The following is a 14686-nucleotide window of genomic DNA, read 5'->3' as shown; positions in this document are numbered from 1 at the left end:
CACTTCGATCGCTTTGTTCTACAAACAGTTAAAAAGGAGGAGCGATCATGTCAGTTTGTTTGGAGAACCGTTATTCTCAATTTGATACAGAGTCCTCGTGACAGCAGCAGAGCGGAGTGCCAATGTGGGTGTTTCATGACGCGCGCGCGTCAAATACAGGTGTCCATTAACCACCGCGCGCATCATGACCTCGAGGAATGACGCGGAACGCGAAACACTTTCTGTTTATCCAGGTAAACATTAGTGGAGAAAGGAAAGAACACACTCCTCTACCAACAAGTCTGCTGTTAACATTCTGTGCCACTGAAAACTACCGCAACTTTATTTGGATTGAGTCACGTCCAGTCCATTGAATGGTGTCACGCGTCTGAAAATTAACTCATCGTGACTGGAAGACGCTTATCATGTAAGTACGAGCTTAGAAGCATATGTATTTGTTTAAAATTACAAACATGTAATATATTGGTGGTTAAAGGTATTATGAAAAAGCGAATGTAGTATAGGCTACGCCTAATAAAAGCTCAATGGTGATGCAGACGTTTATAAGTTAACATTATCATGTCTTTGAATTATTTTATTTCCCCCTCTGCTGTTCATAATATAGTGTTCATCTACCTTTTACAATTGCGCACATTTTTCCACAAATATTACCCACCTGGGAGACAGCACATCATTCCATGTATATTAAACGATGGGCATCATTGGATTATTTATTTATGGATTTGTTCATATATTGTAAGCACTGGAGATATAAGCTTACCAAACATTAAATACGCGGTTGCTATATTTAAATACGTTTACACCACCTTCTTTTAGTGAAATGTATTTGGTTATCATAAAACATTTAATAATATTAATCAAATAGTCAAGGTTCTAGTATTTATTTATTTAGCCTATTCTGAACGCATACAATATTATACAATGCATTATTCGTTTATATTAATGATATTGTGATAACGGGGAACATTATTGAGGTTAGGCAAAGTCACATTTCTTCTTCAGTTAAGTAAGAGGCGACGACAGCCTCCTCCTCTTTCATGTAAAAAAGCTTGTTTATCTAGTTCTCTGACCATTCCTCTAAACTGAATGTCTATGAAGGTAGGTTAGATATGTTGAACATAACAGACACTAAATAAGGAATCAGGGCTGTAAAATTTTAGGAATCAACCATTATTTATCAACTGATACTTTTCCCCAGTGTATTGCAGCTCTAGCAGTTCTTTCAGGTAATCTATAGGTAATGTCCTCCAAAGGTGACATAACTGAATATATTTTAAGGCAGTATGTTGATGCAGTCAGAAATGGATGACCACATGTTGTAGAAACACCAAAAAGAAAATGCCAATGAAGCAGGAAAAATATTTAATCTATTTCCTCAAGGTCACCAAGATCTTATATGCTGTTTTATAACAAAGTTCGGGAGGAACAGTCGCAGTTCATTAACCTGATTAACACAAGTGGAGACCAATCAGTAATCAACTCATGACAAGGTATAAATGACAGCAATACCTATCTCTGTTCATTGACCGTTTTCAGCATCCCTCCTCCACCCCATTTCTCCTCACTTATAGATCCATCTACTCTTACCACAACCGGGGGGAGTACTCTGGGTTCGGGCCACTTCCCGAGCTCGGAGCCCTCCACCCGGACAGCACGCCAAATACGCATAAACTTACGGTATTAATATACGTAGATGTGAACTCGTGAATTGGACAGAGATGTAAATGTGTGTGAGAAAAAAGCTTTAATAGATAATTTGACAAGATCAGAACTGGTTATATAAGTTGTCTTAATCTTATTGATAAAAAATCTATCATTAATCTTCAAGTGTCTCAAAATACATTAGTAAATGAAAATTCATGCTGTTAACACCGTTTTCTCACAATATTTCTGGAAATCTATGTCAAGTCAAGTCACCTTTATTTATATAGCGCATTAAACAAAAAAGATTGTGTCAAAGCAACTGCACAACATTAATTAGGAAAACAGTGTGTCAATAATGCAAAATGACAGTTAGAGGCAGTTCATCACTAAATTCAGTGATGTCATCATTCAGCTCAGTTCATTTTAAATAGTATCTGTGCAATCAAGTCAACGATATTGCTGTAAATGAAGTGTCCCAAACTAAGCAAGCCAGAGGCGACAGCCTAGCCCCAAAACTGTCATCAGTGACAGAATGGAGTAAAAACCTTGGGAGAAACCAGGCTCAGTTGGGGGGCAAGTTCTACTCTGACCAGACGAAACCAGCAGTTCAGTTCCAGGCTGCAGCAAAGTCAGATTGTGCAGAAGAATCATCAATTTCCTGTGGTCTTGTCCTGATGCTCCTCTGAGACAAGGTCTTTACAGGGGATCTGTCTCTGGGGCTCTAGTTGTCCTGGTCTCCGCTGTCTTTCAGGGATGTAGAGGTCCTTTCTAGGTGCTGATCCACCATCTAGGCTGAATACGTACTGGATCCGGGTGACTGCAGTGACCCTCTGATCTGGATAGAGACTGGATCTGGTGGCTACGGTGACCTCGGAATAAAAGATAAACATAATAATATTAGTTTAGATAATGAAACATTCTTCTAACGATGAGAAGCAAGTACATCAGGTGTTGTTCCCGGTTCTCTGTTTACCTATTTAATGCAGCCTAAAAATCCTTTAAAGACGTGGAGGACTATAATATAACAAGAGCTCGTTCAAATACTTAGGTGCTAAACCATTCAGAGCTTTATAAGTAATAAGCAAGATTTTAAAATCTATACAATGTTTGACAGGGAGCCAGTGCAGTGTTGACAGAACCAGGCTAATATGGTCATACCTCCTGGTTCTAGTAAGAACTCTAGCTGCTGCATTTTGAACTAGGTGGAGTTTGTTTTGTGTGAAGAACAACCACCCAATAAAGCATTATCTAACCTTGAGGTCATAAATGCATGGATTAACATTCCTGCATTTGACATTGAGAGCATAGGCCGCAATTTAGATATATCTCTGAGATGGAAAAATGCAGTTTTACAAATGCTAGAAACATGGCTTTCTAAGGAAAGATTGCTATCAAATAGCACACCAAGGCACACATAGGTTCCAAACTGATGACGAAGAATTGACAGACCAGCCATTAAGTCTTAGACAGCGTAGATTTAGCAGTAAGAAATTACTCGTCATTCAGTTTTTTATATCGACTATGTACAGTATTCTGTTAGTTTTTCAAATTGGTATGTTTCGCTGGGCCGCAAAGAAATATAGAGTTGAGTATCATCTGCATAACAGTGAAAGGTAACACTGTGTTTCCTGATTATATCTCCCAAGGGTAACATGTAAAGCATGAAGAGTAACGGCCCTAGTACTGAGCCTTGAGGTACTCCATACTGCACTTGTGATCGATATGTCTCTTCATTCACCGCTATGAATTTATGTTGGGCATATAAGTACGATTTAAACCATGCTAATGCACTTCCATTAATGGCAAGAAAGTTTTTTAGTCTATGCAAAAGAATGTTGTGGTCAATAGTATCGAACGCAGCACTAACATCCAATAGCACTTATAGACAGAAACAACCACGTTCAGATGATAAGAGCAGGTCATTTATAACTCTAAGGAGAGCAGTCTCAGTACTATGATACGGTCTAAATCCTGACTGGAAATCCTCACAGATACCATTTTTCTTTAAGAAGGAATATAATTGGGAAATCTCAACCTTATTTTTCGTTAATTTATCCACTGTATTGAATAAATACCTGGGGTTATGTTTGTTTCCTTCTAAAAGAGACGAAAAGTAATCCAATCTAGCAGTTTTTAATGCTTTTCTGTAGGATAGGTTACTTTCTCAGTCACCAAGCAATACAAAATACCTCTAATTTTGTTTTCCTCCAGCTGCGCTCCATTTTGCAGGCTGCTCTCTTTAGGGTGCGAGTGTACTCATTATACCATGGTGTCAGACCAGTAGCGTAGCCAGAAAAGAGATTTTGGGTGTGCATATGAAAATCTGGGTGTGCCACATTTATTGTCAGATTACTGTGCAAAATTATGGGATAGTATTTTTGTTGCACTGCTTCCGTCCAACCATACTCCTAGCGGTAATTTGCAGGTCGTGTCAACATGTAGTTAATTGTTAAATGTAATAATTTTCTTCCAAATACGATAATTTTTAATTTCTGGTACGATACTTGGACATTTCCAATCTGACAACACTGTCTGTTGATGTTGGGCCCGGGAGCGAGAAACATCCTTATCAGGTGTAACGTTATAAAGCCTTGTGTCCGGCTGTCCATCAAGCCGAGGTTTTTTGCTAAATAAAAATTAAGAAAGGAGCTCTGCGACATATTGCTAGCTAGCAATGTGCAATCTAAAATTATCTGCTTATATCATAGACTGCTGGGGTCACAGTCAGCTGCTGTTTGCTGATTGGTTGGCAGTCCAAATGTCGGCAGATATATTTTAACTAAGATAATTTAAAATGTAAATTACATTTTAACATTTTTAGCATTATTGCACCATATATTGGATTCTTATTTCTGTGCCCCTGAGAGTATGATTTAGAATGTTCAGTGACGTCACAGAACTGCCAGATTCAAACAGCTTTCGCGCGTTGGCTGGCACTGAGCCAGAGACGGACACAGCGCTTGTCATATATCACAATTAATATGCAGTGTTTTCAACCACATAATGTTTATTTTAGGTTCCATACATTTAAATATACATAACCACTAGTAAAAAAAAATACATTGGTAGTTTGTAAAATACACACTGATGTCTATGGAAGGAGCAAAAACTATCTAATCAAAAGTAATTGGCCGACGTGTTTTATTCATATATCAGACAGACATAGCAGAACAAAAAAGTTTACTCTATTCTTCGTCCAGTTCAACAGCCACTTACTTTCATGTATTTCGGGAGAAACTGGGGAATTCAAGTGCTGTACGTTAAATCTGGCTGACAGGACTCTGAACTGCAGCACTCATCTCGTTATAGATCAAGATAACTTATAAAGGTTTTTAAATGAAGAATCGGAATATCAGATAGTTGACATGGTAAGCAAGGTTGCGTATATATTTTAATAAAAAATGGAAAACTAAAAAACGAATACCGATACATCTGTTAGTGGCTGCGGCGTGTCACGTGACAATCATGACGCGTTGCCATGGAAACAAGGGGTCAGTTAAAATATTTGTAATTTACGCGTTAAAGGGTTGATTTATATATATATATATATATATATATATATATATTCTAAACAAACAACAATAGCAACAAAAATTTATTGAGACTATAAAAAATAATTCTGCATCTATTTTTAGGTGTGCCAGCTGCCACTCTGGGTGGCACAGGCACACCCTGGCACACCCGTGGCTACGCCACTGTGTCAGACTGTTTTCCTTAACCTCCCTAAAGTGTAAAAGAGCAACTGGATTTAAAATGCTAGAAAAGAGAGAGTCCATAGTTCCTGTTACTGTACATCATCAAGTTGTTCTGAGGTTTTGGATATGCTAAGGAATTGGGATACATCAGGAAGATTACTTACAAAGCGTGGTAGAAGTTTTTTTGTGGTAGAAGTGATGGTTCTACCATACAGTACATACAAGATGTACTGTAGAATTTACAGTTTTAGCTATATGAAATTTGCACAAAACTAAATAATGATCTGAGATATCATCACTTGGCTGCATAATTTCAACCCCATCAACATCAATTCCATGTTACAGTATTAAATCTAGACAATGAGTGGGTCCTGAGACATGTTTTCTAACCCCAATAGAGTTCAGAATGTCTATAAACACTGATCTTAATGCATCTTTTTCATTATCAACATGGATATTAAAATCACCAACAATTAAAACTTTATCTGCAGCCAGCACTACCTAAGATGTAAAATCAGCAAACTCTTTAATAAAGTCTGTATGGTGCCCTGGTGGCCTGTATACAGTAGCCAGTACAAACATAACAGGGGATTTATGATTAACATTTGTTTATCCGTATTGCATCTGTTTTTCATTTGTTGAACCTCAATTAAATTGTTACTCTTAAATTGGTTTGGACGTTATTTGTATTTTCTAGTTTGGGGTACAGACACAGTCTCTATATTGTGTTATCTAGGTGAAAGTGTCTCTGTGCTTAGAATTAACTGATTTTTGTGGTGTGAGGTGTCTAGCAGACGGTGGCTTTAGCCAGTCTGTCTGCTTCCTGACCTGGGCCCCAGTTAGTCAAGTACAAACTCTAAGACTATGTGCCATACTTCTAGAGTACTATGTGTACTCCCACTCTCTCAATGAACAAAATTGATATTTCTTACCCCCTAAAGCCATTGTGTGAGTTGTGCTTGAACAGCTGAGGTTAATTATGAAATGGGTCATTGTGTGTGAAATATTAAAGGTCTGTGTTTTGAAAATATGACAAGTTCATAACTTATGACGGTTGCCCCCTTCTATGTTCTTTCTCTTTGTTGAGCAGCGTGACTGCCGATGTCCTCTAGAGATCTGAAGAGCCCTGATCTGCTCAGCGGTGGATCACAACACAGGAGGAGATCCAGGCACTGTGAGACTTTAGCATTCCCTCATTGCACCAGCTGTCAGGAAAAAGGAGCATCTGCAGATATTTATTTCTTCTTGTAAAAGAGGCCCTGGCAGACCGTCGGAAAGTGCCTCTTCAGTTTCCCTTTGACATATATCGGAAATCTTGCATTTTCATGAAACACAATTCAAACTGACCTCTGGTTAACTTTGAGAAAATGAGCTCAGCAAACACTTGGATAGACTCATTTTAAATAGATAAATCATTTTAAACTACATCATTTGTAGAAATAGGGTAGCTATGAGTCTTGGTGAGTGAACTCCACATCATAATCTGACTTTAAATCCTCCCACTGGATCCTGGAGGGCCCAAACCTCATCAAGGGGATAATCATGGTGATGTCACAGGGCACCTATACGTTTCTGGCGTGCTTTGCCGGCTTCTGGCTCATCTGGGCTCTCATTGTCATGCTTTGCTGCTTTTGCAGCTTCGCCCAGCGCAAGTTGAAGCGCCGACGTGAAGAGAGGCTGAGGGAACAGTGCCTGCGGGCACTGGAGATGGAGCCTCTGGAGTGCACTGGAGGGGGATATCCTCCCAGGGAGCCCCCTCAGGTCTGCCCACCCATTCAAATGATATCTTCACAGCTGCCTGTAACACACACTCTCCCTCAGGCAAACTGGACTATCCCAGAAGGTAGGATGTTTAAACAAGCTCAGTCATCCAATGCATTTTTGTCTGCAGTTAGAGATATGGGGACTATTAAAATTAAGAATTACCTTTGTCCAACCACATTTTCGGAAGATTTGGTTCTGAAGAGCATTTTCAATGAGCCATGCCCTAAAGATTCCATGAAATCAACATTTGAGGTTTGTGAATTATTAGGTCTGTTGATGAAATGAACCTGTAGTAGGATATAGGTCAATAAAACAGGACTACACCTTTGATATGACAAATGTTTTGATTTCTCCTTTTCCAATTTCTGGTTACTGGTAAATTGCAAATTTCTCTTTCACTGTAATGTGTCCTTGGCTAATTTTCATTTAGTTTTTACATCCTTTTCTTCTAATATGTAATGTCTCATAGTTATAAAGCTGTGAGAATACAAGTGTAATCATGTTGACTTGTAAAGATTTGGAGATTACAGTTTTTTTTTTTTTATACATTACACCTTTTTTAGTCTTACACCTACTAAAGATTTTAAGCTATATCCACTAAACTCGGGACAGCCCCAGTTTTAACTTTAGTGCTTCACGTGTCTTAATAATCAGACATAACTTGATTAAAATTCCTATAGACGGCTTTAACAATAATGCTGTATAGGCTAGATGTTAAAGCATTTAAAGTGCATAATGCCTTCATAACACCTTTAAACCTAAAAGCTTTTTAACCTTTCAAATCCAATTTAGTATTATTATCTTTTACATAGCAATCAGCAAAATCCAATAACCAAACACAGGATGCTCCACCTTTATTACCTTTTATTAAAACATACATTAAGCATGTTGTGTTTCAAGCAACAACGATCGTCCATCTTGAGCTGTACCACTCACAACACCTCACACAGTGATGGCAGGGTGAGCTGCATTCTTTCATGTATGACATGGTAACAGTGAGTCTTGTGTGGGTGTTGTGTAGGCAGAGGAGTACTGTACAGCATTAGAGCCAGGCTAATCATGTGCTTTGGGAGACAGGCAGACTGCCAGTGTTTGGTGGATCCCTGGCCATGGGGGAAGAATGTCCCTTTAAACCTGTGCCAAACACACAGGATGGATGACCACACATTAAGACAAGGTCTGAGCTATAAGTCAGCTCACAAAAGAGTAAGAGTCAGAAAGAATTGTGCTCTTTAAAGAGACTTTGTATCACTTTACAACAACAGGCTCATTTTGTCCCCTGTGATGCCTTGGGCACCATGTGACAAAATTGTATTTGATATAATATAAAGTTTTAGAGAAACTGCTGTGATATTTAATATACTCTTTTAAAGGGGTGCTATTATGCTTATTCACTTTTTCAACTTTAGTTAGTCTGTAATGTTGCCGTTTGAGCAGAAAAAAGATCTGCAAAGTTACAAAGCTCAAAGTCCAATTCAAAAGGAGATATTTTGTTTAACAGAAATCACTTTTCAAAAACTACAACAAATGACTTTGGACAACAACGTATATTTTCCGGGATTTGTGATCGACCAATGGGATGAGACCTGGTTGAGCTGCACTAGAGAATACAACGAGTGTTATCACTATGTCTGAGACGCACTAGTGTTCACAGACGAACTTGGAGTGGTTACAATCATCCAGGTTTAAAATCGCACTCAAATTTATTCGATTATAACGCAATATTTAAACTGAAGCTCGCAGCTGGCAGCTTTGGTAAGAGGCAGGACATTTCCAGACCAGGTGCCGAGTGCTGTCGGTCACAACACACACTGACAGGTAACCAATCACAGCACAGACTGGCCCAGCTAACCAATCACAGCACATCTCATTCCAGAAGGCGCATTTTACACATGTAAAATATGTGAAAAAATTATTGTGTTTTTCGAAAATTATTTTGTTTTTTCGAGCCTGTTTTAGTACACCCCTAAAACAAAATCAAGACTTTGTAAAAGAGCATAATAGGACCCCTTTAATATTATGTATAATACCTTCAAACCACCATCTATGATAAGTACATTTTCCCCAAAGAATGTATTTAATATTGTATATGAATAAATTCCAAATCACCATCAGGAGTGTTGATAGAAGGGTCCTCTCTGCTGTAACATTGTCCTTGGGAATTAAAGATAAATGCAGTTTATGTTAATATTATAAGCAGGTCTGTACACTGTTGAGTGTCTGGAACTGACCTATTGTTTAGTTAGTAGTGCTGGCTAGACAAACATTTTTATCGAACTCTGCTCTGTTTTTGCTTTGAACATGAATGTTATTTCAAATTACATCACTTAGACTTTTCACCTGGCCTGGCAGTATCTACCCCCGACCGTACATTGGACAAACGGGTTAAAGAATATATGGATGGCCATATCTAAGAATCAGATTATAACACTAAAACACTAGGTATGAAACCCTTGCTGACTTTGTAAAAGGCTAAAACAACAACAACTGGGCATCAAAGAAGTGAGAGGTACTTTCAAGTCGTTCTGAGCACAACAAACTCACATACTGTAGAAATGTGCCTTGTTGCTAGGAGACGCATGACAAATGAAAACGATGTGTGTTCTAAATTCAGCTCAAAATATCAAACATATTTGATGTCCTCTGACTTCAAGGAGTCATAGTCTGAAGCTAAAAAAGGCTGTGCCCATAATCCAATTTTCGGTGAAATCTGTCGAAATTTGACTAAATTGACCAAAATCTGCAGATTGACTTTGACATTTGCCAGCTAACATTGATGCATCCGAACTCCAAATCCGGGCAAAAATGTATTCCACCCTTTAGGCTCTTTTGATGATACAGCAAACTTTAGCAGCACCTTTGGAACCACCTAAAATTCCCTTCTAGCAGCATAGCAATGTGCTACCTATCCAGAACACCCTCTTGCAACCACCCAAAATGCATTAGTCACCTGCTAGTAACCACTCAGAACCTTTTTGCACATTTTGACATAGAGTTTTGCATTGGCATTGTCTTCAGAAAATGTCAAAATATGTTTTCCCACAAGTTGGGTTTGCAGTGCAGTTTAAGAAGTACCACCTACCTCCATTTTCTGCAGTCCTATGTCAGAACACATGATAATTAAGAAGAGCCTATAAGCTAAGTGCTTCCACATGACACTGCTAGCCTCTTGGACTTAAAAGATTTGTTTTTCTCTTGGTTGGCTTTCATCTTCCATTCATGGCAAAAGCACAGCTGATAGAGGGGAAAAACACTGCCTAGTCACAGCCAAACACATTCTTATCTCTGACCTCAATATGCTGGTTTATCACTTCCCTCCACAGGAGAAAATCTATCCTAGCTTTCATCTTGGAGTGAGAGGTGACCTTGGAGGAAATGATAAAAGCTTCAGTACTTCTACCCTCTCCTGATAAAGTATACAGAGTCCTCATTTGTGTTGTCTAATGTCCTCTGATAACTTCATTTAGTGTTTTTTGATCTGATAAGTTGATAAGTTGTGTTATTGTATATATTTAATGATGGCTAGGCTGACTTGGAAAACAAAGGGCCACAATATCTTGGGGTAATGAGGCAACAGTGTAAATGAGGGACTTTGCAACTAAAACCTTGTACATTTGATGCAGCTTGCAGTGTACTTCCTGTTCTTTAGTGAACCCTTTGTTTTTCTCAGCAGACACAGATGTCTCTGGAAAACCTCCCTGCTACGAAGAGGCTGTATTGATGGAAGACCCACCACCCCCTTACAGTGAGGTTCTGGCGGACCCCAGGGGAGGAACTTACACCAAACCTTCATCCAGGTCCTCCAGAGAGCACCAGGAGTCTGAGACCAGCAAGATGGCCCCTGTGACCGTGTTTCCAGAACGTGGCTACTCCTCCCTAATACGCCTACCTTCGGCCAGACGTTGGGACTCACTGGGGCACCTCCTGTCCACCATGGACCTTAACCACAACAACCTACCGGTTGAGCCTCAGGCCTCTGCCATCGCCACCATGCCTCGTGAGGGCCGGACTCACACAGACTTGGGCTTGCGGGGACTCCGTGGTCTGGATCAACACTATGGTTTGCCCACAGCCATTCCCCTTTTGGGTCGAAGCACAGCGGTATGAGGCCACAAAAATAGACCTCTGGACCACTTTCTGAAATGAACAGTCACAATGCTGAGTCATATGTGTTCTGAAAAGTCTTCCAGAGGCATTTCGAACGTCTTTTGGGAGCCGAATTAGTTCAGGATGATTCAGCTTTGTTCAGGAGTTCATTTGCAGATTCATCATACTTGCTTTTCTCTCTCGTCCTCCTCCTTTCTCTCCGTGGCGTCTCCACCTGATGCAGAGCAGCAGCTATTATGTGAATGCTGTTGCCATGGCTCCCGGGAGCTGTCTGCAGCCCACCAACACCTCGCCCCTCACATCATCTCTTCTTCCTTTCTCATCTGATATAGATGAGCCAGCGGCTCACTGATATAATACAAATGACATTTCAAACCCTGTGTTTGTGACATGGGGTAAAATACAGAAGTGCGACATGGTGAAATGACAGTGGTGGGTCTGTACTGTAGCTACACAATACTGCTCAGCTGTACAAAAATGTTTTATAAACTGGGAAACAATACCTGGCATCTCTTTCTGGATTTTCTGCCAATTCTTTTCTCGAGAAGGAGCCTGAACTTTGGGGGTGGAAGGGAAAGCTTCAAAGTAATCACTAATCCTCAAAAGGATGTTTGCTGAAAACATGCGATTTTTGAAACTTCTGTAGTGTCCATTGAAAAAAAGTTGTCTCTCACAGCTTAAAGGGGTCATTAGCTGCCTTTTTCAATTATTTTGCACTGTTCTCTAAGGTCCCTTACCAATCATTATGATTTTTACATCAAAAAACATAATAGGGTATTTTCTGCCATGTTTTTAACCCCCCCTCATCATTTGAATAGGCGTTGCAGAGTGTAGACTCTGAAGTAACGCCCACTGTTAACAGTTGTGTATGTTTGACAGTACATCCTTCATAGACGAACGCTGCTGTGATTTAGGTTAAAAATGCATAAAAACTTGGTACATATCAACCTCAGACAAAGCAATAGTGACCACGTAATGAAAACAGTTACTCACACTTGTGTGGTGCGACATTACAGTCGAATCCAATAAAGATGGCACATCATTGTCTTTTAGTTTCAGTCTTTCTGAAAATCCTGCATAGAATTGTGCTTTGTTTGTAAAAGAATCCACAGAAAAATGAAGTAAACAAAGGACCAAGTTCTTGCTGACGTGGTCTGGAACTTCATTAAAACTAAAGTTAGTTTACTCTTTCCTAATGTTAGAATCAGAAGCAAGGCGATGCAAAGATCGTGTTTTTCTACAACTTGGCAATGTACAGCGTCTTGTTTTCTTCAGAGCATCATTGTTGCGTAGACCTGCATTTTCCGCTTTCATTTACACTACATGTACGACACGATGACCGGGTCTAAAGAGGCAGTGATGTAGAAGCAGGGGGTGATCTTCCTCTGTGGAGCAGGTGTTTAACCACACTATTACATCATAGAGTGGCACATTCCACAGCCTGTTGTTTTGGCAGACTGGCTTCAATATAAGCTGTTTTTAGAGTAATGAGAAAGTTTTGAGTTCTGAAAATGATGTTTATATAGTACAATGACCTCTTATGTGTCAAAAGATCAAGGGAATTTAGATTTTGTTTTTGCTTCTTGACCCCTTTAATGCATTATATCATGCGGCTACATTGAGGAACTGCCTTTTATTTCATGTCAATAGTACTATTCTCTTTTTTTACTGATTATGAATCTCTGTATGAAGATTGATGATTGATGAAGATGATTTTTTAAACATGAAATCCATCCCCCTAAAGTGCTCGTCAGATTGTAGATAGGACCTTGTTTGTAATGACCTGCAAATAGAATTTGTCAACATTTTCACGCATCACCATGTTGCCCACGTTATTCCCTGCTGTTGTTGCAGCCACATGTGAGATTCCTGGCGTTTCTTCAGCAAACTCCATTTATATACTGGTGCTTCTCAGTTAGACCAACTGAATCTCTTTCGCTAGGCTGTTTTACGTCATCAATGTAGTGATTGCTACATTGTAAAAATGCTTGATTTAAAATTTTCTTTTTATTTCCATCATTTCTGTATGTTTCCATGTCCTTAAACGATTCTACCTCAATCCATCTAATGGCTGTCTTTGTCAGCTTCCCGGCACAAAACTCTGCTTTCATGCATGCGCTGGATGTTTTAAAGTGACATTTGATTAAAATAAGCTCAATTTTGGAAATGTGAAAAAGCATTTAGCAGCGTATGTGGGCACCCATTCAGCACAATGCTTTTACAACATCATAGTGATGAGTCTTTGGCTCATTGTTTTTAATTGCACAGCCATTATTACCCCCCAAAATAACAAAAGCATAAAGGAATCATACATCCCACAACCTATAAAGACTTGGTGTATGAGGCATTGTTCCTTGCTTCGTTTATAACCTGTCCTGAATAAATTACGTTAAATTAATGCAATTAAATTAAGAACGCAACGATTACTTTTTCAAATTTCATTCCTTCAAGGATGAAATAGTGTGTCCGTGTTAAATGTTGGAAATTTAAACAAGTGAAAAAAATTAATTTGACAGTGAAAGTACAATTTCAAGGCCAAAGTAAACCATGTTTTAATTTCTACTTGAAATAAAAATAATGCCCTGTAATGTCCTGTAATAATAATAATAAAAAAGTTAAGTTCAGGTGAAATATTCATATTTTTGCACAGAGACAATCAGTTAAATTTGACCAGGTTACACTACAGCATTCAGAAATGGCTACAGCCCCAAAATACTTAAAATAATCTTAAGGAAAGGTTTGATGATTATTTTAGGAGAATATTGCCATTTAAAATGACTGTATCTGCTTTTACTCTCTTTATTCAGTTATATCACAACAGAAGCTAAAGACAGAGATGTTAACCGTCTTCTCTCTGCTAGCAATGTGTTGCTAAGCAACCGTAGAAGAGCTGTGTGAATCTGTTTGCATAGATGAAGTGAGCGGTACCGTCACTGTTCTGGTACACAGCCTTCTCACATCCACTGTGATAAGTGGACTGTGGTTTGCAAATTAGCATATATGAGACGTTTTATGTACCAAATGTACCCCGTTTGTGCCATTTGCAATGAAAGCCATCATAAAGAGGCTCTGATCTACCAATCAAAAGGATTTTTGTTTGTGAATCTCTTTTGATCTGGAAAGAGTCTCAATTTAGACTCAGTTTTGTCCTCATTTGACAAATAAATTCACACTTTAAATTCCCCATAGCACACTTTCTTTCTCTGTCACATGAACTGTGAATGGCAAACTGTGAAAGTGTTTCACGCAATGTTCATGTAGCATGTAAAGTGTGCTTGTGTGTGCGGCCACGCTATAGTCGGAGCTGAACTATTTCATAGCTGCTATGTACACTATTTCCCTGTTCATATAAGTAATTTTTGTTTGTTTTCGAAAATATACACAATACACAAACAGGGACAGTGAATGCCTGATATCTGATTAATAAAACTGAGGTACAAAGTCTAAAGTTATTACAGTGTTTCAACATCTCTGTG

General features: G+C 38.9%; 1 protein-coding gene across 2 annotated transcripts; it reads left to right on the top strand.

Annotated features, from left to right (window-relative positions):
• Positions 1-72: 72 nt before the first annotated feature.
• Positions 73-14662, top strand: LOC127985492 (proline-rich protein 7). Of its 2 annotated transcripts, none has more exons than XM_052587510.1 (3): positions 73-406; positions 6430-7182; positions 10774-14662. In XM_052587510.1, exons 2-3 carry the CDS (start codon positions 6882-6884, stop codon positions 11208-11210), a joined length of 738 nt encoding a protein of 245 aa, XP_052443470.1. In that variant the 5' UTR covers positions 73-406; positions 6430-6881; the 3' UTR covers positions 11211-14662. The 2 variants fall into 2 exon arrangements, with proteins under 2 accessions (XP_052443470.1, XP_052443471.1); XM_052587511.1 differs by having other exon boundaries at positions 101-406; positions 10777-14662.
• Positions 14663-14686: the final 24 nt, after the last annotated feature.

The sequence above is a fragment of the Carassius gibelio genome, chromosome B21 (assembly GCF_023724105.1).
Source record: "Carassius gibelio isolate Cgi1373 ecotype wild population from Czech Republic chromosome B21, carGib1.2-hapl.c, whole genome shotgun sequence".
Classification (NCBI taxonomy): Eukaryota; Metazoa; Chordata; class Actinopteri; order Cypriniformes; family Cyprinidae; genus Carassius; species Carassius gibelio.
This window is presented reverse-complemented; position numbering and strand designations above follow the sequence as displayed.

What these genes read in the sequence shown, in the direction of transcription:
- LOC127985492 (XM_052587510.1), top strand. Translation starts at nt 6,882, where the DNA reads ATGGTGATGTCACAGGGCACCTATACGTTTCTGGCGTGCTTTGCCGGC. An exon ending in AAACTGGACTATCCCAGAAG is followed by an intron (nt 7,183 to 10,773) that starts GTAGGATGTTTA and finishes TGTTTTTCTCAG; the next exon opens with CAGACACAGATGTCTCTGGA.